We start from the raw sequence: 24,807 nt of genomic DNA, 5'->3' as shown, positions 1-24,807 counted from the left end.
TGCAATTCTCTAACGCTTACTTTGAACAGAGTCGAACTAAATCCTAGAATCGCACGATGGGCACTTGAACTTCAAAATTATGATTATGAACTCATCCATAGATCCGGGGCAAAGATGCAACATGTAGATGCTTTGAGCAGATGTAACATTTTAGTAGTAGAAACCACTAGTTTTGAAGACAATCTCTTAATCTGTCAATCAAAAGATTTAAAAATACAAAAAATTAAAGAAGAACTAGAAAGAAGTCAGCACAAACTGTTTGAAATGAGAAATGGCGTTGTTTACAGGAAAACTAATGACGACCGTTTATTATTCTTCGTACCTGAAGAAATGGAAAGTCACGTTTTGCACAAGTACCACAATGAGCTTGGACACATTGGCAGGGATAAAATGATAAAAGTGATTACGAGGGGTTATTGGTTTAAGAACATCAAAGAAAAATGCCAAAGTCACATAGAAAACTGCCTAAAATGTGTAGCATTTTCTCCAAACTCTGGAAAATCAGAAGGTTTCTTACATAGCATTCCGAAAGGGGATAAACCTTTTGATTTGTTACACATCGACCATTATGGACCAGTTGCAGCAGGAAGAGCAAATAAACACATATTTTTAATAGTAGATGGGTTCACGAAATTTGTTAGATTATATACGACAAAGACGACAAACACAAAAGAAGTTCTAAAAGCTTTAGCCGATTATTTCAGGTCATACAGCAAACCAAAATGTATAGTTTCTGATAGAGGCAGTTGTTTCACATCTAATGAATTCGCACAATTTGCAACGGAAAATAATATTAAACATTTGAAACTAGCGACAGGTTCCCCACAAGCAAATGGACAAGTGGAACGCATAAACAGAACCATAGGACCAATGATAGCAAAGTTAACTGAACCTGAAAATGGAATACACTGGGATAATGTAATAGAGCAAGTTGAATTTACACTCAATAACACTATACACCGAAGTATTAAACAAGTTCCTAGCAAGATGCTCTTCGGAGTAGAGCAAAAAGGTCAAACTAGTGATGAGCTCAGGGAGAGATTGGAAGAAATCAACGATACAACACAGGTAGAAAGTTTAGAGGAAATCAGAAAACTAGCTGTAGATAATCAAAATCGAGCACAGGCGTATAACGAAACATATTATGATAAAACAAGGAAAAAGCCAAAGGATTATGCTATAGGAGATTATGTAATGGTTAAAAATTTTGACAGTACTACGGGAGTTGCTAGGAAGTTAATCCCAAAGAATAAGGGCCCGTATGTAATAACTAAAGTGCTTCGTAATGACAGGTTTTTGTTAAAGGATGTTGAAGGTTTTCAAAATTCTCGGAATCCATACAGGGGTGTTTGGAGTGCTCAAAACATAAAACCTTGGATTGGAAAACGAACGAAGTCATAAAGAAACCATTATTCGATAAACTTACTTTAAGAAAACGAAGAATTAGTTACAAAAAATGTTTATCTCAAAAGAAACCTGAATCAGGGGATCCAGATGGTCAGGATGGCCGAATTGTAGTAGGATAGCAGAGAGCCAATGTATGTTAAGCCAATGTATGTTAAGCCAATGTATGTTAAGCCAATGTATGTTAAGCCAATGTATGTTAAGCCAATGTATGTTAAGCCAATGTATGTTAAGCCTATGTTAAGGGATGTTAAGATCATGTGAAACAGGAGAAATAGAACAGTCGGTTGCGTGGAGTGAAATAAAGAAGTACATACATATTAAAACGCTCGGTTATACCTGCCACATACTTGAGGAAGATAAAATTGAGAATGCACAAAGAGTCGGAAAATATCATCTCAATTTGACTAATATTACATGGAAAATTCCTCATATAACACCCAGCGATTCAACGAAAATTAAAATAAAAAAAAACTGTAAAAAGTGGATCCAATCTACCGATTGCCTTCCGCAGTTGGGATACATACATTAATCCTAAACTAAGTAACGGAACACATCATGTTTGGAATGTTAAATTAGCTGCTAACCGTGAACGTCCACGATTTGCTTTAATTGTATTTAAAGATAATCTGATCTGATCTCCATCTGATTACAAACAATTTAAGAAATCTAAAGGTCTACTTAAACTCTGAAACATACCCCTACGATGACTTGATTTTGGACTTTGAGAAAAAACGATTTGCTCACCTATATGAAATGTATTCCAAGTTTCAAACTAGCTACTATAATCGAAGTGAATCTCCTTTACTATCACCTGCAGACTTTAAAACTAAAGCTCCTATTATCGTAATAGACTTATCATATCAAAATGAAATGGTTAAATAGGGGCCCATTGATGTTAGGATTTCAATTGAACTTAGCAAGCCCGCTATCGAAAATGTTCAAGTACATTGCGTGCTGATATCATACATGATCGTTTAGTTGAATATAACCCGTTGAATGGTCTAGTTCAGCGGATTGTCTAACAATCAATCAATCAATCATTCATGAGTGAAGACATTGTTGCAATTGATGTTCAAGGATTTCAAGGAAATAATAATAAATTTATTCTAATAGAAATTGGAGTCGTATTCAAAAACGAAACAATCTTGAACTCTAATTTTCTCATACACTCTCCGCATGATTTTATTGAATTGAATAAAAGTGTAGAAAAACAGCTTGGTTAACAAAAAAAACATCATAAATTTTATAGCAACGATGGAGTATACTTTTTCAAAGAAACACAAATGTATTTAAGAGAAATAATTAGAAAAAAAGGAAATAATTTGTAAGGGATATCAAAAAAGGTTATTCCTACAAAAAATTTTTAAAATTGATGATGTAATTAACATTGTTGAAATTGGATGTCCCTCTCTAAAACTAATGGATGGAAAAAACTTCCCATATTGTTCATTACATGCTCGAGATGGTGTCTGCTCACTCAACAATGCTCATAAAATCTTAAACTTTTACACAAAAGAAAACTGCTAACAACAACAACAACTTTTCACCATTCATTCTTTCATTCACAATTTGAGAGTCGAGAAAAGAAGTTTACGAAATGTCGGATTCTAATAACAATCTTAATATACCGAACTATTCTTCCTTGATAAATAAACTTAATTTATTTATTAATACATTTGGAAATATGATTTCAAAAGAGGACTTGAAATTACTGCTGGAGTCAAGGGAGATGTTCATGAGTATTGACGTGAAGGAGTTTAATAAAAAAAAACTTTTGGAGAAAATTTAAATTTATTTAAGTTTTCTAATGATAATATAGAAACGTGTGCTTGTTTTCATTTTGTAATTCAACAATATAAAGTTAGAAAATTAATTTCATCATATACTAGCTGTATCCTGTCACGTTTCTCTGTGGCATATTATGGTTAAGAGGGCACTTCTGAATACATCAAGGTTCTGGCAAAATCATCTTCCTGGCATAAGGTGAAGAAGGCAGTCAGAGTTGTCGCTGGCGGATTCAGGACTCTTTCTTGCACATCTCTTTCTGTGAAATAGACACGTTGACCATTCTCCAAATGGACTGCCAAGTTAACTAAAGCTGGATAGCGTTCATCAATGGGGAACGAAAAAATTCTCCATGCAGCCTCGTTGCTGCTTATGTATCTTCCAGCCTGGTATTGAGATATTTCATCGACAACTCGTACTGCATTGTTGTCACCATTTTCTGCCTGAACACCAAAAACTGCCATATCGCTGCCTTTATTCACGTACTTGCAGATATATTTAATCGATTTCACGGAATTGCAATATTCTACGTTGATGTACACTTTGTATGATTTTGACAATAGTGGTGAGTATGGAACCACCCAACGATTGTCTACCTCAATATCACCAATTCTCATGTTTAAATTTGCCGAAGTCCCTCCATCTTCAGTTGACCGTCTCCCATACAGAGGATATCCATCGTCCCCTGTTACGGTGTTGGCTGTAAATGCTCGACGATATCGCTTGGAACACTTCCCGTCTACCATGCATGGTGAACATGGGTTGAGGGTACCACATGGGCCATGGATCATGTTCTTGATGACAACTGCATGCAAATCTGTATCAACCTCGGCCCGTGGAATCTCAGCGCATATCACATCGTCGATTTCATCTGGAGTAATTTTATCATACAGCCAAATCAGTATGTGCGCATGCGGCAGTCCTCTCTTCTGCCATTCTACTGAATACATCCAGCACCGCACAGATCCAAAAACTCCATGTTTCACAATGAAATCCATCAGTGACTTGAGCTTTTGTCTGAAAACACGGGCTGTGATGTCATGCCTATCCCTATACGATTGTCCAGGAAATAACAGCTGTACTATCTCGTCCCAAGCTGGATTGCATGTGAAGGTGATAAATAAGTCTGGACGGCCGTGGCCACGAACATATGCCATGGCATTTTGAGCATATTCATGCATGTGGCGTGGACTACCTATGTATGAGGATGGCAAAATCGTGAGCTTTCCAACGTTGGTTGTATTACGGTCATTCATCACAGCATCCCGCAAATGTATATATTCATCGGACCGAAGTTTCGATCAATCGGAGGAACAGCAAACGTTCTGTTTCAATTTTTGCATACATATCGACAATTTCAATATATGATTGCAATCGGTCCTCCGAACCATTAACCTGTATGAGTAAAAGTTCATCGCGCTGCACTTTTTATTCGTTTCTACACCATTGACTGGATCTACCATCTTCACATTGAAATGGTATCCATCGGCACCATCCCAGAAGATTAGTGGATACTGCAAAGCATCGTAACAACGGTGAGTTTCTGCGACGTTTACCAATCGATCGTTTCGTCGATGGAGAACAATATCTCGAGGTTGAAACTGATCCCCGACTATGACAATTGCCACTTCGTCTATAGTTGGAGCATTATATCTCCTGATATGTTCTCCAGCAGGCATTTTGTCTGCATGAATGACAATTTTATGGGTATCCGAAGGCATCATATCGATTGCTATTTTGAATAAACGCACCAAATTGTTCCGTTCGTGAAAAAGCTTCTGTAGCTGCGAAATAATGTGCCTCTTCAGCGTATTTAGGTATTGATTCCATAACGTGCATCTACTTCATTTTCATCATCACCAAGAAGAAGAAATTTGTGTTCGCTGTCTGGGAACGGATTCTGCAGTAGATCCAGCGAATAGAGAGTGCAGAGGCTCTGGTGGTGCTTCAAGTTGAGGCAATTCCACTTTCCCGGAAGCGCAACACAATCCTTTTGGTTCGTTTTTTAATTTGAGAGCCTGACGGTATATGCAGACCTGATGCATTCGTCCAATAACAACATTCGATTCGAGCTGTAATAAATAGTTGGATTATATCTGAATGCAAGACGATTGTATTTCAGGTTTTGATCTTCTGCAAGCTGTAAACGCGCTTCAGCTACCCTTGCCCTGTCGCGTTCATTATTTTGAGAGTGAATCAAATCGATTGCTGCAGAACGCGACTGCCTTACTCTCAATCGTTTTCTCTCAAGCCTATCTGCTCGTCTTTCTGCTAATTCCTCGTTACTTACTTACTTACTGAACCTGAACACAAAAATTAAAATTTTTTTCTCCAATTCCTTATTTCAATTTTTTTTAAATGTTTGACAGGAAATGCTTTGATTCAGCTGGCTGCCTGTAGAGGGCGCAGCAGTAGGGGCACGGGGAAACGCGAAAAAATATATATATTTGCAAATGCAGATAAGCTATCAACATCAAAAGTAGACAATAACCTAGCTGGAACCTCAACGCATGTTCTCTAAAAATTTGGGCTTAAACGGTTCAGAACTTTTCAACTTTCCTCTTTCAATATGTTTTGAATGTTTGACAGGAAATGCTTTGATTCAGTTGGCTGCCTGTAGAGGGCGCAGCAGTAGGGGCACGGGGAAACGGTTAAAAAAATGGATATATTTGCAACCGCAGATAAGCTATCAACATCAAAAGTAGACAATAACCGAGCTGGAGCCTCAACGCAAGTTGTGTAAAAATTTGGGCTTAAACGGTTCAGAACTTTTCAAGTCTATGAAGGATGTAAACAGAGCATTTTTATATATATAGATTGAAATTCTAAAATAAAGAGAAAAAAAAATCACTCGCATAATTTGAATTCGAAGCATCGCATCATTTTCGTCCGTGCCAAATTCTTGCCACCAAGTCTCGCTCTCGTTAATAGTTTTATGTTTAATAAAAAAATTTAAAAAATTCATGGATCCCCCGGGCGGACAAGAATAAAATTGACAGTGACACAGATATACATATAAATACATATATATAAAAAATATATACATAAGTGCAGATCAGCAAGCAAGTGTCATTATTGCTTGTAAAAAATTGTTGCCCGCGACGCGCTGTGTAAATAATTTAAATAAATTAACCGTGTCGGTTGCGAAAATACTCTGACCTGCGCCAACTACTGCCATCAACGAAAGATCAACAACGTAAAGGAAAGTGGCACCTGGAATATTTACATATACATACATATATCGCCAATCAGAGGCATTTGTGCAAAAAATTGAAAGCCTGAGTGAAATAAATTAATTGTTTATTGTCTTGTGCTGAAATATTGCACCTCGCTTTCAATTCTTGGCACATACGTATTTATAGTAGAGCAACATTGCATGTTTTATTTATTCAATTATATATTGTCTAAAATTAACACATATACATACATAAAATTGAACCGCACTTGGACGCAACATTTATTTATGTTATTTATTGTACAGTCAAATCCCGATAATTCGTACCCCGCTAAATCGAAAATCGCGATAATTCGTAAAAAATTCTGTCCCCTTGAAAAAAACTCGTTAATTCGTAAAAATTCCATACATTTTGGTCCCCTCGTTAATTCGTAGTATTTGGCGCAACGCAAAGAATATTGAACCTCTTATAAATTGTAATTTTGTTTCGAAACCTCTTATAAATCGTAATGCGATGCGAAATATTTTGTAGTTAAAGCGACGTTAGATTTTGCAGGCATCAGAACGGAGAAGAAATTTTATAGAATTTACAAACCAGAGCATTAATTCCTCAACTTAAACATTATTTTTCGACTCATGATGTGCCAAATAGTGTGTTTGACAACCTAATAGGTTTAGAAAACGCAATGGAAAAAATATAAGAAAAAAACACGAAGCAATAAAAAATTACCAATTATTTGAAATCTTGAATTTTCATTTTTAATAATTTAATGTTTCTGCTTAATTTTGTTTGTTAATTTTTTGTTTAATTTTCCTTTAATTTGAAAAACGTACAAACGAATATACATATTTATTATGTTTGTTTAATTTTAATAAAGCTAAATACATATGTAAACATGATGTGAAATGTAAAAACCCCGTTTATTCGACTCTTTCATTTTTGAGCCCCTTTAAATAGAAATCTCGATAAATCGAATTCCCGTCTAATTCGTAAAAAAAGTGATCCCCTTGCCATTTCGAATTATCGGGACTCGACTGTATTATATTGCAATCACTGTCGCCCCCTTCCCCTCCTCTCTCGTTAGAACTCGCTTTAATAGTTGGGAAGTTAATCCAAGCTTGCGCACCAATACATAAAGCCTTATACATATGTATACCAGCAGCTGCAACGGTGAACTTTTTCGTTTTCGCTTTCGCTTGTGTGCCGGTGCAGTCGTTGTTGTTGTTGGGCTCTCTTAGTTTGGCGCGCTTAGATTAGCGGACCGCCAAGTGACGCGCTACCCTGTTTTTGTCGGGTATACTCTTTTTCGGTCATTTGATTGGCGGACCGCCAAGTGACGCGCTACCCTGCATTTGTCGGGTATACACTTTTCGGCGTCACTTGCACCCGCTATTAATATTGATACTGCGTGACTCGTTTCAATTAAATAAATTATTTGTCATCAGAAAAAATCTTTAATAGACTTTTCGAACAAAATAGAAATATTAATTGGTAATATTAATTAATAAATTATTAATATTAAATATTTATTAAATTAAAAAGAATATTTATATATATATATATATTTTTTTATTCTTTTTAATTGAGTCTTTATTTGATATTATTTTGATATTATTTATATTTGATTCGAAAGCTATAAATTATACTTTCGTCGTCTTTCTGATTTAAACCATAATTTTCGGCCATTCTTTTTATTATTCTTGGGAAAATTAATTTAATTAATTCGTAAAAATGAGCCAGGATACAAAAAATAAATCTCTTCTGGAAAAGTTAAAAAACAAGCTCCAAAGTCGGGTCAGAACCATAAGCCGATTAAACGAGCGGCTGGAACAGGGTTCGATTCCGATTTTAGAAGAATAATTAAAATGTCGACTCGAAAACTTAAATGCTTCAATTAACAAGGCAAATCAAATAGAAAAACAGATAGAAGACATAGATAGTGGCGATGAATATGGCGACGAGTTGGAAGAACTTAGCATCGTGACCAAGGCAAAATTAATTTCATTATTATCTGCCGTTAGAACAGCAGCCAGCAGCGAAACTCCGGGATCAGCTGCAGTAGCACCAACTCGTGCGCGACTTCCGAATTTGGCATTGCCAAAATTTAGTGGAAATTATTCGGAATTTTAAAATTTTATTAGCCTCTTCGAAACTTTGGTTCATAAAGATGCCAGCATTCCAGTTATCGAAAAATTTAACCATTTAATTTCATGTCTCTCTGGTGAAGCTTTAGGAACAATTAAAGCTTACCAAGTCACCGGGAGTAATTACGAAAAGGCGATGGCCAGTTTGAAAAAGGTTTACGACAACGAATGCCTCATCTCTATGAATAATATTTCAACATTGTTTAGTCTTCCAAAAATATCGCATCAATCCGCATCCTCCTTGAGAAATCTTATCGACACTGTTTCGTCGATTTACGGTTCTCTGCTATCGATAGGAGATGATACAACAATTTCGAAAGCAATGTTGATATATTTGGTATTAAATAGAGTCGACCCAGTGACTAAACAAAAATGGGAGGAACAACTCGATTATGAGACATTGCCACTTTGGTCCGATTGTGAGAAAATGTTAAATCGCCTATACCAGCATTTATCGGCTGAAGAATCGACAAAACCAAAGCTGGAAAAATTACCGTCAAGCAAACCACATAATCGAAGCTCATTTTCGTGTTCTTCCTCCAACAGCAAGCCTCAGCAAACTTGTAGCTATTGCATTGCAGAAGATCATTCACTACAGAATTGCAGCCCGTTTGGGCGTCTCTCTGTAATGCAAAGGTTCGAGTTTGTCAAGTCAGCCTCCTTATGCATCAATTGTCTGCGAAAAGGCTATACTGTGTCAAAATGCAAAGGAAAAAAGTGTAGAGCTTGTGACCGCTCACATCACATTCTGCTTCACAGATACACACTGCCTGATAAAAGTTTAGCGTGGCCACCCCTTCAAGAGAATATTTCTCCTCCCTTTAACCAAGAGCAGCCTTCCACGTCACATGTGTAACGGAACTGCATCCTTTCTCGGGCAACGCCAGGCTAGCTCAGTAGGCCCAGGGCTGGGTCCGACCCAATGCCCGCAGTCCGCACAATTAAATATCGGAATAAATCGGACTTCTCTGACATCATTCCTCACGAAACACAACTCTCATCACTAATTACAACAAAGACAGAAAAAAAGGTAAATAAACAATTAAATCTAGACGGACGGACACGGCTGAGACAAATTGGTGGCTTTGGTGTTTCTGCCACGACGCCCCACCCATCCTGTGATGCCTCCTGGTTATCAAGGGGCATCACCCATCTCCGGCGGACCGGAGCCTATTCCAGGCGGTCTGGCGACCGGCTCACGTGGCCGGAGCCATCACCGCAGTAGCCGGAGCCGCGCTTGCCGCCGCCTCACGTGGCCGGAGCCATCACCGCAGTAGCCGGAGCCGCGCTTGCCGCCGCCTCACGTGGCCGGAGCCATCACCGTAGTAGCCGGAGCCGCGCTTGCCGCCGCCTCATTTAGCCGAAGCCATCACCGCAGTAGCCGGAGCCGCCATAGGGCCGCCTTGCCGCCACCCCTAGCCGCCTTGCCACCGCCCCTAGCCGCCGGAGCGACGCTAGAACCGCCTAAGCCGTAGCGCAGTAGCCGAAGCCACCTACTATTCGACGAGAACGTGACCAGAGCCACCGCAGAAGCCCAGAGCGCTGCCAGCTAATCCGGTGAGTCCGTTCCGGAAAGGTCCATGACAAGGGGGTTGGCCATATAGTTTATATGATAATATTAAGTGTTTTGTGTTATACTCGTTCCTTACCCGTGTCCTCCGCTCGACCGTATCCTGGGTCCGGGGTTGCTGCAACACGAGCGCTGTGATGGGAACGGAGTAGAAGCCGATCGTTTTCTCTTTCTTGTTTTTTTTTTTTTTTTGTTGCGAACACCCATACCCCTATATTTCTCTTGGAGCTCCAGCAGGGATTAGGGAACAAAGAGGGAAACATAATTTTGTGGCCGATTGAGGCCGAATCATTGAAGGCTCTTCCTCCGGGAGTTTTGAGTCCCCAAAAGAGGCAGCCTTGGCGCAAGCGCATCCCTGGCTAAGGCCACGCTCTTGCCGGGAGTGGCAATATAAATTAAAATATAAGTTTACCTGGGGGAGATGAGCCGGTCGCCAGACCGCCTGGAATAGGCTCCGGTCCGCCTGAGATGGGTGATGCCCCTAGATAGCCAGCAGGCATCACAGGATGGGTGGGGCGTCGTGGCAGAAACACCAATGCCGCCAATTTGTCTCAGCCGTATCCGTCCGTCTAGATTTAATTGTTTATTTACCTTTGTTTCTGTCTTTGTTGTAATTAGTGATGAGAGTTGTGTTTCGTGAGGAATGATGTCAGAGAAGTCCGATTTATTCCGATATTTAATTGTGCGGACTGCGGGCATTGGGTCGGACCCAGCCCTGGGCCTACTGAGCTAGCCTGGCGTTGCCAGGATGCAGTTCCGTTACACATGTTATGCATGCTACGTCATTGGACAGGGTAATCTTGGCTACGTCAATCGTAAGCATGCGCACGAAAAGCGGTGAATACGTTTTAGCCCAAGCACTTCTGGACTCTGGGTCTCAAACGAATTTTATAACAGAAAAATTAGCGAACCGCTTACAGATTCGTAGAAAGGAGTCGTGTTTCAACTTACTTGGTATTGGCGAGTCCAATTCTCAAGTCAGGAAAAAGATACACACCGTGGTGATGTCACGAATCAATGGGAGTGAGTTCTCGTTCGATTTCTGGATCTTGAAATCGATCACCGGTTATCATCCCGATCAATCGGTGAACGTCTGCGATTGGAAGATCCCATAGAATCTCCCATTAGCAGACCTCTACTTTTACAAATCCCAAAAAATTGATATGCTAATCGGAGCCGAATCATTTTTCGAATTGCTAGCTGTTGTTCAAATTAAACAAGGTCCTGACTATCCAACTCTTCAAAAAACCCTCCTTGGTTGGGTTGTCTCGGGGAGATATAAATCTGCAATCCCGAAGCAAGATGTAAATAGTTTCAGTTGTAGTGAAGAATCGTTAGTGTCGATCAACACCACGCTACAGAAATTTTTCTGAGCACAAGTTATGTGAAGAGTACTACAGGAAGATTACTCAGGTATTGCCATCAGGTCGGTTTGAAGTAAGGCTGCCGTTTAAACCTGACCCTAAGGGGCTAGGCAATTCCTTTGAAGTTGCAAAACGGCGGTTTTTGTCGCTTGAGAGAAGGTTTTCTCGAGATCCTGACTTAAAGGCCATGTACTTGGAATTTATCGAAGAATATCTCGCCTACAGACAACAAAATTCCTTCCACTCCACATTATGTCATATTCCATCAATGTGTGTTGAGGCCCCAGAGTACGTCAACAAAGTTTCATCGTGCAAAACATCAACTCAAGTGGCCTTAAATGACATCTTGATGGTAGGACCGACAATCCAAGACGAGTTGTACTCCAGTCTACTCCGCTTCCGGCTACACAGGTATGCCCTGACTGCCGATGTAAAAAAGATGTATCGCCAAGTGATGGTTAACGAAGCGGATAGGCAGTTTCAACTCATAGTGTGGAGAAGAGACCCCTCTGAATCCTTGAGATTATTCAAGATTAACACCGTTACATATGGTACTGGACCAGCCCCTTTTCTTGCTATACGGTGTTTATAAAGGTTGAGTGAATCTGCGAAACTTTCATTCCCTAGAGCTGCCGACGTAATTGGATCCGATTTTTACGTCGATGACATGCTAACTGGTGCTGCATGTGTAGAGGAGCTACGGACAATCAAGTCTGAAGAGTCTCAGGTTCTTCAAACATCAGGTTTTGAATTGACAAAGTGGCACAGTGCATCTGAGAGCACAGTTAAGTCAATACCTATCTCGGACTCAGAGTCAACTAAGGCGTTAGGAATATCTTGGTTGCCCAGCGAAGATGCCTTCAAATTTAAAATTGACAATTCTGTCATAGGTCTCCGAGCTGTTTGACCCCCTCGGCTTATTAAGTCCCATCGTAATAAAATCTAAGATCCTATTGCAGGAACTTTGGCTTAAGAAGTTAGACTGGGATGAATCAATTCTGCTGCATTTAGAAACTGCATGGAATATGCTAAAAAATACCTTGTCTCAATTGGATAAGATAGGTATTCCTCGGTTTGTGCATACTGATCCGATGTCACCGGTGCAATTACATGCCTTTGCCGACGCATCCATGAGAGCCTATGGAGCTTGCGTCTACATTCGTAGCAAATCAGCTGAAGGTTACAAATTATCGTTGTTGACTTCAAAGTCGAAAGTAGCGCCGCTCAAGACAAAAACGCTCCCAAGGCTTGAGTTATGTGCCGCTCACCTTCTCGCAGATCTCTAAAATGTCCCTATCGAACGAACCGTTTACTAGTCGGATTCGGAAGTCACTCTCCATTGGATCCGATCTCATCCATCGTCGTTGACGACATTCGTTTCGAACAGAGTTGCGGAGATTCAAGAATGGTCAGGACAGGCTACATGGCAGCATGTTCCAAGGAAGCAGAACCCAGCAGATATAGTGTCTAGAGGTTGTGACGTCGACGAAATTGGACAGTCGATCTGATTCACGGGGCCCCAATTTCTGAAGGACGAGGAGGAGAACTGGCCCAAAAATGTTCATTTTGAACTGGATGAGGAAGTCTTGCGTCAGGAATCAAGAAAGACTGTGGTCGGACTGACCGCTGCGTTGCAAACTTCCGATTTGCGTCATCGAGGGATTCTCGTCACACCTGAAACTGCTGAGAGTGTTCGCTTATATGTTCCGCTTTATAAGAAAATGTAAAGACAAGTGTATAGTTTTCGAAAAAACTCTGTCACCGACGGAATATACTGAAGCATTTAATAAGATCGTCGAAATAATTCAGAATCACGAGTATCAAATAGAAATAGTAAAAATTCGTAAAGGTTCCAAGGTCGGCCCAAGTCTTTAGCTATTGAACCCATTCATCCATGAAGACGCTCCTATATCTTACGATGCCAAGTTTCCCTTGCTGTTGACGAAACGCTCCCAATTTGTGCAGAGCTACGTCCGGCATCTGCACCACACAAATTTTCATGTCGGTCCTCGAGCACTTTGAACCATAAACGCTCAGGAACTCTGCAGTCAGACAGTTCGATCGTGGGTGACCTGTTTTAAATACACGCCCCGACTGATGACTCAAATTATGGGAAATCTTCCCGCGGAAAGACTCCGTGCTCTCCGCCCATTTGCAATATGTGGCGTTGATTTTTGTGGCCCTGTTTATAAGACATTAAAAATCCGAGGAAGGCCCCCATATAAGTCCTACATTGCCTTATTTGTTTGTTTTGCGTCCAAGGCGGTTCATTTAGAAATTGTTTTAGACCTAAGTACTGACTCGTTTTTATTGGCTTTTCAAAGGTTTATTGGTCGCCGAGGATGTCCCCAGACCGTACATTGCGACAACGCGACGAACTTCGTCGGAGCGAATCGCCACTTCCAGGCTCTTCGCGAGAGGCTCGAGGAGCAGGCGGACGCGATTCGCGAATTCGCATAAAAAAGCGGATGCGAATTTGCGTTCACACCCCCTCGGGCTCCGCACATGGGCGGACTATGGGAGGCAGGTGTGAAAACTGCCAAGCACCTACTTCTACGAGCGGTGGGCAGCGCACTCCTCAACGCAGAAGAGCTGGGGACAGTCCTCGTCGGAATCGAGGCCATCATGAACTCACGGCCCCTCGGAGCTCTCAGCCAGGACCCAAGCGACGGAGAGACACTCGCTCCCGGACACCTGCTGACAGGCGGGCCCCTCGTCGCAGCACCAGCACTGCGGACCCCGGACCAGGCGGGTCTCAGCTGCTTGCGACGATGGCGGCTTGTCTCGTCAGCCAAGCAAACCTTTTGGCGGCGATGGTCCCGGGAATATGTGCTGGGCCTCCAAATCCGAGGCAAGTGGCACCACGAGCAGGAAAATGTAAAGGAGGGACAGCTCGTCATCGTGGCAGAGGACAACCTGCCGCCTCAACAGTGGCTACTGGGGCGGATCGTCGCGACGCACGCAGGGGAGGACGGCATGGTCAGGGTCGTCGATCTTTGACGGAGCGATGGAGCCATCTTCCGGAGGGCGATTCACAAGCTGGCGCCGCTTCCAGGATGTTGAAGCCGTGGAGGCGTTCAACGGGGCCGGTGTTGGCTAATATTATCATTTTTTGAAGTCTAGTGTAGTTAGTTTAGGTCGAAGGCGAGAGCGCAATAAAGCTCTCTCGCGCTCTTCGCGAATTCGCCTCGCCTTCGCCAACCTTCGCATAAGCTAGGCTAATCTAAGAAATATACAGGGTTGCCCATATTCGACGGACCCATGTTTTTTTTTTTTTTAAATCAAAGAAAAAAATAAAAATTTGTCGATTGGCAATCTTAATCATTTATTTTGTTCCAAGTAGATTTGTTCACATCAATATTTGAATATGATATCTTTCAAATGGCCGCCTCTGGCGTTGATGGCGTATTGTGCCCTTTTTGCAGCATTTCTGTGAGTATATTACTTATATTTCTAACCGGTCTTTTATATTGCGTTTTGCTTTTATACAGTGGGCTCTGTTACTTAATGTCTATCATTATGTGGTACAGTGGGCCTTCCAGCTATCTATCCTGCCACAATAGCAATAAAAGAAAGATACAATTTAAATAATTATTTACAAAACATATTAAACACTCCATTGACCGTAGAACCTAGAGAAGAAACAGAATCATTGGCACTCGATCCAACAGAGATTGATGACTCTGATTCTACAGGTCCAAAAATAGAGGAAAAATACATAAATAACCTCTTAGTCTCCGGCGTCCTCTTTCAATCTGAATTATCAGATCAGGACTTAACTAACTCAGATTCAAACGATAGCGTTATTCAAGAAAAAGAAAAAAAGATACACTTTCAAAGAATTGTAACAGCTTTGAAGTTGGTGGACTTATCTAAAGGTACATTCGAAGATTTGGCTGTTGAAGTCATTAAAACAAAAATAATAGGATCCACTCTATACAAAGTTCAAAATGAAAGTTCAATAAAGGCTATCATAAAAACACTGCATGACACTATTTTCGGTAAAACATTTGATGAAATAAATCCTAAAATGGCTAAAACAACACAGAAAGGAAAAACTGCTGAAATATTTACTAATGAAACTGATTTCCTCCGGAAGTTACTAAAGGCAATATACATTGACGAGGGGTTATAGGCTCAAAACGCTAATAAATTTAGCACAAAAGAAGCCAACTCTACAATGGTTAAAAATTGTGAACATGGCACACTTAAGACAATCCTTAAATATCGAAATTTTACAACCATGAATGAAGCTGTCATAAAGATCATAAAATGTAGTACTGAAATGACAGATAACCCCAACACAGTATTGTATACCAGAGGCCAACAATCTAACCGAGACAATATTTACCGAGGTAATTTTCGTGGAAGATGATGTGGCCGTGGTAACAACCAATACAACGGTCAATACCGAAACAATGTTTACTACCAAAATAACGGTAACAACCAGTACTATATAATAACCAGGGCAAAAATAATAATAGAGGTCGTGGAAGTTATACAGGAAATAACCGTGGGGGAAACAATAATAACAATAATAATAAGAGAAATAATAATAATAGTAATGTCCGAACTGTAAAAAAACACCTCGAAAAACCAATAAAGACCCCTAAGATCCAAAACCCAGTAAAAATACGGTTAACACTATCAATCTTAACTTTAATCTCTTTGTTTCACTCAAAAACGAATAAATTATGTACATTACTAGTTGATACAGGTGAAGACATCTCTTTACTAAAAGAAACTTCAGACTTATTTACTAATGTTGACTATAACAATATTACCCAAATATCAGGTGTTGGTGAAGGAAAAACCAATTCAAAAGGATTAGTATCTGTTTATGGGGAAAACATCAAATTTACCAACCCTTAGCAATAATAACTTACGCACGAATAGGTCGATTATATGCCGCATTTATTTTCTTGTTTTATTGTTCTCTCGTCGGAGATGCAACTAGCGATCGAACGCTTGGCTTCAAAATAAAATCTTACAATGTAGCTTAGCTTAACAGATAAGGCGACAGAAGAAGAAGAGAGAGAAAAATTGATAACAAAGAGAAGAGCTAAGAGTGCAGTAGGATACACCTTTCCGCGCATATTTTGGCACGAGCGGTCTGCTCGTGATCCTCCCCCCGTTGGAAGAGGTACTGTTCCCACGGTATCGGCATCGTTGGGCAGAACGGCTAGCTACGAATTTGTGGCCTCCAATTGGCCAATAACTTTTCCGCAATGTGGCCAGAAACGCTTGTTAATATTTCCCCTTATCGTTATCCAAGTTTGAGCTCTGAAGCCTTCCGCCAACGCGAAGTAATCCTTCGAATCCAAGCATTGGCCTCAGTGAAATCCGTTTGCTTTCCTAAGGATATCGAATTTCTCTCACCTCTTCAACTGAATTACCTTAGAACAATTCTTGCTCCAACTAAAAATGATTCCTCCTCATCATAAGAGAGCTCTTTCATTGCTCTTATAGCCAAGCTGGCTTTACTTCGGCAGCAAGCGTGTCATCATCAGAATGATTACTAGGAGCCTTCACGATGGCAGCTAAGACAGACTTATAAGTTGACGCACTCGGCAGCCCCCCAGACGCGATCCAACCAAGTTCGGTGTTCTGAAGTGTTGGCAACGCGCTATCCAAATGAATTTGTCCCGTAGCAATTAGTTCGAAAAAGAGGCCAGCACCAATTAGAAGATCTATTCGTTCTGATCGGTTGAAATAAGGATCAGCAAGCGATATATTTTGCGAATTTTCCCATGATGTTGCATTAATATTGAAATGGGGCTGATAATTCTCCGACCGCGGAGAATGCGGCACGATACCTTCCATCCCGGGATTAAGCTTGAATGTCCACTGCCTTATCAGATTTCAAGGAAAAATCACCAATCCCAGAGACTAGTGTATGCGTCTTTCGATGATTCAAATTTAATTGGTTCGCTAGGCGTGAAGTTATAAAGTTTAACTGAGCCGCTTAGTCTAGGAGAGCTCGGCAAGGCATAAATTCAACAGTCCTATTTGTCACATATATAAAAGCGGTTGGAAGCAACACGTAATTAACGGGAAGAATATTTGTGGGTTTTGGTGGAGGGTTTTATGAATGGTATTCAGGTTGGGATGATGAATGTAAACATGATACTAATGCTGATGAAGATGATGTTGATGGCTGAGTGTTTAGAAGTGGATTGGATGATAGTGATGAGACTGAGGTGGATGGTCCGGATGGGTCTTATTTGATATGCAACAAAGAGTGGTGCTTTATGTGACAATATCTGCAGTTCGCTGACTTGCATTGCTGCAAATATTTGAGGTACAGGTGCAACTTCTTCGAAGAATCGGACACAAATTTAAAATATTTTGCCAAATAATGATCCCTAGCATCACATAATATACATAGCTATACCTGTGCAGGTTTTTTCCCACCTGCTGGCCTGGTGTTTGCCAAGGCTTGATCCAAATTTTTCTATCATCCTACACCTCCTCTGCAAGAACGACTCCATAGAATCCCAGGTAGATAGATCGTTGATGGACAAATTCTCTTCCCATTTTTCGCGCGTCCTCTGATCCAGCTTTCGTGCGACGATGTGAATGGCAAGGGTACGGTTTGTTCGCAGATGCGAATTCATGCCATCGCCTTACTCCCGAAGACCCTTGGCTGATCCCTTCTCGACACCTTTTAACCCAAATAATGCCCGTACGTGTGCCTGAAAATGTAGAACTTTATTATCGAATCGATTGGTGAGTAAATCCAAAGCCTTTTATAATTGGCATTCGAGGCCTCAAGCGAACGTATGGTCTCTAGAGCCATGCCGAATACCCTTGACCATAGATATTGTAATTTTTCAATATCGCTTAGCTCCTCATCATTTCCGATGACTGTCGCAATAAAATTCGCGAAGTCTGTGCGGGATCAAAGGCCAGTTTTAAGGAATTGATCCACTCCACTCGCACCAGCTTCATCAAACTGATTTACCGACTCGGCAATTATGCAATATTTCATTGAGTTAATGTAATAAGTTCAATAATTAGTTCAATTTATTTGTTAGTGCATTAGTGGTTATTTATTGATCCATTCTGGTCCGGGCTCATTTCATGAATGCCCTGCTTAACTTAAGAATCTATTGGCTTGGCTTACAATTCACATAGCTGTCCGAGCAGCTCCGCGGCCAACGCTTATGAATCTAAATATGTATATTATGTATATATGTATCTAAATATGTATATCTGCAGAGAGCAGCGGTCAATGCTTATGCATAAGTGTATATAGGCGACGCAAGCAGCACGCCTGAGAGAGAGAGTGTTATGCTCACATGGTAACCGAATGATCGGCCGCGCATGCAGACATGCCGGCTCAGCATTTAGGATGTTCATAACATTGTTGTGTGGGTCGAATTACTCCGCACTTTAAGTGCTGGGTATATTTGGACATAAACAAATGCCACAATGTTGCAGTAATATAAGTGGTACAGTAATAATGTTATCTATGGAGTTATTTTGATAATTATTATGTTATAATAGATATATATATATCTATATATATAAAAATGCTCTTTTCGTGTCTACATCCTTCATAGACTTGAAAAGTTCTGAACCGATAAAGCCCAAATTTTTACACAACATGCGTTGAGGTTCGAGCTCGGTTATTGTCTACTTTTGATGTTGATAGCTTATCTGCGGTTGCAAATATATCAATTTTTTTTAGCGTTTCCCCGTGCCCCTACTGCTGCGCCCTCTACAGGCAGCCAGCTGAATCAAAGCATTTCCTGTCAAACATTCAAAACATATTGAAAGAAGAAAGTTGAAAAGTTCTGAACCGTTTAAGCCCAAATTTTTAGAGAACATGCGTTGAGGTTCCAGCTCGGTTATTGTCTACTTTTGATGTTGATAGCTTATCTGCATTTGCGAATATATCACTTTTTTCGCGTTTCCCCGTGCCCCTACTGCTGCGCCCTCTACAGGCAGCCAGCTGAATCAAAGCATTTCCTGTCAAACATTCAAAAAAAATTCAAATAAGGAATTGGAGAAAAAAATTTTATTTTTTTGTTCAGGTTCAGTAAGTAAGTAAGTAACGAGGAATTAGCAGAAAGACGAGCAGATAGGCTTGAGAGAAAACGATTGAGAGTTAGGTAGTCGCGTTCTGCAGCAATCGATTTGATTCACTCTCAAAATAATGAACGCGACAGGGCAAGGGTAGCTGAAGCGCGTTTACAGCTTGCAGAAGATCAAAACCTGCAATACAATCGTCTTGCATTCAGATATAATCCAACTATTTATTACAGCTCGAATCGAATGTCGTTATTGGACGAATGCATCAGGTCTGCATATACCGTCAGGCTCCCAAATTCAAAAACGAACCAAAAGGATTGCGTTGTGCTTCCGGGAAAGTGGAATTGCCTCAACTTGAAGCACCACCAGAGCCTCTGCACTCTCTATTCGCTGGATCTACTGCAGAATCGAAGCATTTCCTGTCGAACATTAGGAAATACAACTCTTGCTTTCAAATGACGTCATTTGGTGCGGAAATTATAACTACACAATTCATGCCAACTTTTAAAATCAAAGGACAAATCTATCATAAAGCATACAGCCAACACCGTAACAGGGGACGATGGATATCCTCTGTATGGGAGACGGTCAACTGAAGATGGAGGGACTTCGGCAAATTTAAACATGAGAATTGGTGATATTGAGGTAGACAATCGTTGGGTGGTTCCATACTCACCACTATTGTCAAAATCATACAAAGCGCACATCATCGTAGAATATTACAATTCCGTGAAATCGATTAAATATATCTGCAAGTATGGCAGTTTTTTGTGTTCAGGCAGAAAATGGTGACAACAATGCAGTACGAGTTGTCGATGAAATATCTCAATACCAGGCTGGAAGATACATAAGCAGCAACGAGGCTGCATGGAGAATTTTTTCGTTCCCCATTGATGAACGCTATCCAGCTTTAGTTAACTTGGCAGTCCATTTGGAGAATGGTCAACGTGTCTATTTCACAGAAAGAAATGTGCAAGAAAGAGTCCTGAATCCGCCAGCGACAACTCTGACTGCCTTCTTCACCTTATGCCAGGAAGATGATTTTCCCAGAACCTTGATGTATTCAGAAGTGCCCTCTTAACCATAATATGCCACAGAGAAACGTGGCAGGGTACAGCTAGTATATATATATATATATATATATATATAAATTAGAAAACTAGTAATTTGTTTTTTTTTTTTTTTTTTGTTAATATAATAAATATTGGAAAAGTTAGTAAAACCAAAACTTGAAAAATTTATGCGACTATTTCTTATTATTTATTATTATATTTATATTCCTATATTCATTATTATAGTGAAGAAATTATTATTATTATTATTATTTTTATTTTTTTTTTTTAAGAAAATCTTAATGATAACCCGACATCAGAAGTGGGATCAGTGCCAACTCCTGCATTTTCTGAAGATCAGTGGCGTACTATTATGGAACTGCAAAATCGCAATTTCGTCGAAATGTGTAAAGCTATGCAAGCGTCTGTGCGTCCACAAAATCAAGTAGTTTTGCCAAAATTTAACCCAGATGTAACTGGAGCTGATGCGACACAATGGTGTGCAACGGCAAGCATTATAATGGACGAACAGCAGATTGATGGCAGCGCACTTATCATGATGTTGAGTAGCTGCATGCAGAGCAGTGCTTCACCGTGGCTTGCACAGATCTGCTGTCCCGGCATTAATTGGGAGCAGTTTAAAGAACTATTTATACAGCGTTTCGAGATTAAGGAAACGCCGGCAGGTATGTTCCTGAATCTGCTGAACAGCCGTCCAGCACACAATGAGTGCCCTGCAGTGTACGCAAGCTGTATGGTGACGTCATTGACCACAAAATGGCGCAATATGAACGCCGAGGAAATAGCTGTACCCACTGCGCATATGGCCAATTTTGACAACCGTTTGCAGAGTATGGTGTTTTCGTGAAATGTACAAACTAGAAGTCAACTCCAGATGGAACTGAAAGCATTTACATTTGACAAAAATCGGAGTGCTGGAAGTACTGATGGTAATAGCGGCGACTACAAGCGAGCCAAAATTGTGTGCTCCTTATGCAAGAAGCCAGGACATAAAATGGCGGAGTTTAAATTAAACGGGTCTGGATCGGAGAATAAACAGCATCGAGATTTGCAGAATGTGACCTGTTAGCGGTGTGGACAACCTGGGCATCTTGTGGATTGGTGCACGAACAAAGCAGCTAAATCGCTTATTAGAAGTAGTGTTGCCGATAAATTTTATGGGAAACTTATTAATAATATTGTCATAATACGAGTTATTGGCGCCGCTGGCATTTCCAGTAAGCTACAAAAACTGTCTAATTGTATCATTAATGGAAATAATGTAGAAATACTGTTTAACGTCATAGCAGATAAGCATCTTACAAATGATATTGTTATTGGTAGGGAAATCCTTAGTCAAGGATACGAAATCATCTTGACACCTGATAAATTTGAATTTGTCAAGTCTAAATCTGTAAACGTCTGTAAAGTATCTGAGCCATCTGCCGTGTTACTTAATGTTGATACTGAAATGATTGGTAATGACAAGGAAAACTTAATTAAATTACTTAAAGACTACTCAGCTGCATTTATTGATGGAATTCCTTGCACAAAGGTTAATACGGGTGAAATGACTATTAGATTAATTGATCCAAACAAAACTGTGCAGCGGCGTCCATATCGTTTGAGTCCAAATGAAAAAGAAATTGTACGTGAAAGGATAACGGAATTGTTAAACTGTAACATTATTCGACCTAGTTGTTCTCCCTATGCTTGCCCTATACTCTTAGTTAAAAAGAAGAACGAATCCGATCGACTTTGCGTTGACTAGCGTGAACTGAACAGCAATACTGTTTCTGACAGATATCCCTTACCACTTATCAACCATCAGATTGCCAGACTTGCGGGTGCAAAATATTTTACTTGTCTGGATATGGCTAGTGGATACCATCAGATACCCATTCATCCCGATTCTGTTGAATATACCGCGTTTTTTACACCTGATGGGCACTATGAGTATCTGATGATGCCATTTGGCCTCGTCGGCCCGTCTGTTTTTCAGAGAGCCATTATAAACGCATTGGGAAATCTCACATAGTCTTATGTAATGGTCTATATGGACGATAAATGGTGGTGTCATCTACCATATAATTAAGTATGAAAAGATTGAGGATTGTGTTGGATGTATTGACTGCAGCGGGATTCTCTTTTAACATAACAAATTGTTAATTGGATTCTTAAAAACTTCTGTACAATACTTGGGGTATGAGGTACGAGCTGGAGAGTTAAGGCCAATGCCGCAAAAAATTCTTGCGTTAAATTCCTTGCCACCACCGCAAACAGTTCGTAGCGTAAGACAATTTATAGGATTGGCGTCCTATTTTCGAAAATTCGTGCCTCGGTTCTTACAGACTATGAAAGTGATATATTCCTTAACTTCGAGTAAAAGTGTGTTTAATTGGAATAACGAGTTGAAAGATATTAGAAAAAATATTATTGCTATCCATATAAATGAGCCTTTACTTGTTATTTTTGATCCACAACATACAATAGAGTTACACACAGATGAAAGCTCTTACGGTTTTGGTGCAATGTCAATGCATCGAATCAATGGTAGTCCTCATGTAATAGAGTATTTAGTAAAACTACTTGGCAGTGGTATAATCCGTTAAACAGTTCCGTCATTATTTAGTTGGTCGTACGTTTGTAGTGTATACTGATTGTAATTCTCTTAAATCATCGCGGACAAAGATTAATCTAACACCAAGAGTGCATCGTTTGTAAGCGTATTTGCAGTCGTTTGATTTCAAAATCGAATAAAGGAAGGAAAGCGCATGGCCCATGTGAATTTTTTATCAAGAAATCACATCCAAGAAGCCACTAAAGTTGAAAAGTCTTTAGTCCCTGAAAAGCGTGTAAACTTGGCAGAAATCTCAAGTGACTGGCTTGCTGTTGAACAGCGCCAGAATTCTGAAATTACTAAAATCATAAACAAACTTAACTCTAAAGAGTTGTCAGATGATGTTGCACAGACTTATGAGTTGAGAAAAGGTGTCTTGTTTCGTAAAGTTCAGAGAAATGGAAGAACCCGTTGTTTGCCAGTAGTGCCCAATGCATTTCGATGGTCAGTAATTAATCAAGTGCACGAGTCCATCATGCATTTGGGATGCAAAAAGATTCTTGACAAGACTTACCAATATTATTGGTTTGCTAAGATGAATAAATATGTAAGGAAGTTTGTTGATAGCTGCATTACACGTAAAACTGTTAAGGGTTCATCTGGGAAGATAAAAGTGAATGTGCCATGGCACACGGTGCATATCGACATTACTGGGAAATTAAGTGGGAAGAATGATCTTAAGGAATATGTGATAGTACAAATTGATGCCTTAACAAAATTTGGTTTTTTGCTCCATATTTTAAGATTAGATTCTGAGTGTTGTATTAAGGCAATGAAATCATCTATTTCTTTGTTCGGGATACCGCAGCGTATAATAGCTGATCAAGGTAGATGTTTTACTAGAAGAATTTTGTACATCACAGAAGATTAAGCTTCATTTTATAGCTACAGGAGAAAGCCGTGCAAACGGTTGAGTTGAACGTGTGATGAGTACACTTAAGAATCTACTGTCAGCGGTTGAATCGAGTCACCGATCGTGGCAAGATGCTTTAGGTGAGGTGATACAGAGATGGAGGTAGATAAAGTTAATGCTAGAGATAGGGCAACTGAAAATATGAACAATCAAGCTAGTTACGAGAAAATAAGGTTCGATAAAAATAAAGCAGCAGTTGAACGACATAAAATTGGAGATTTTATTTTACTGAAAAATGAAGAACGTCATCAAACTAAATTGGATGTAAAGTTTAAAGGACCATTTTTGGTTAGTGAAGTTCTAGAAGAGATAGATATATCATGAAGTCATTGCATAATAAGAGAACTTATAAATATTGTTATGAAGATTTGAGAAAGATGCCAGATGGTTATGTTCCGAGTGAATTGGAGTGCCCACCTGAGACTTGTTGAAATGGTTATAATATATCCGTTTGAGAGGATATGTTATTAGAAAACAAAATGTCCATATAGAGTATGGAAAGCTTGAAATGTAGTTGCAATAGACTTCGATAAAAAAATGTTTGTGAATGGCGGATGTGTTTGAGAATTCGAATGGAAATAACCTGGCGGATGCAAAGTTTATGCATGGTTGATGTATGACAATATTTGATTGAAATGTATAAGTTAAAGATATGGTTTTGAGATATGAGCTATCTGCGTCATAGGGCAAGCACAAGTCAAAGACGAAAGTTGGAACATGGCGTGTGGCGCTCTTGACG

General features: G+C 40.0%; 1 protein-coding gene and 1 long non-coding RNA gene across 2 annotated transcripts; one reads left to right on the top strand and one right to left on the bottom strand.

Annotated features, from left to right (window-relative positions):
* Nucleotides 1–13,951: 13,951 nt before the first annotated feature.
* Nucleotides 13,952–14,446, top strand: LOC147644273 (uncharacterized). Its single transcript, XM_086829498.1, has one exon. The coding sequence runs from the start codon at nucleotides 13,952–13,954 to the stop codon at nucleotides 14,444–14,446; it is 495 nt and encodes a 164-aa protein (XP_086685624.1).
* Nucleotides 14,447–16,704: 2,258 nt separating this feature from the next.
* Nucleotides 16,705–20,527, bottom strand: LOC147644272 (uncharacterized). The gene is made up of 2 exons (XR_015270893.1): nucleotides 17,070–20,527; nucleotides 16,705–16,842 (listed from the first exon to the last, which is right to left on the bottom strand). It is a non-coding gene; the product is annotated as an uncharacterized LOC147644272 (long non-coding RNA).
* Nucleotides 20,528–24,807: the final 4,280 nt, after the last annotated feature.

The sequence above is a fragment of the Drosophila serrata genome, unplaced genomic scaffold, assembly GCF_035046125.1.
Source record: "Drosophila serrata isolate PLE 108 unplaced genomic scaffold, ASM3504612v1 contig_208, whole genome shotgun sequence".
In the NCBI taxonomy this organism is placed as follows: domain Eukaryota; kingdom Metazoa; phylum Arthropoda; class Insecta; order Diptera; family Drosophilidae; genus Drosophila; species Drosophila serrata.
The sequence above is the reverse complement of the archived record's forward strand: the minus strand, read 5'-3'. Positions and strand labels throughout refer to the sequence as shown.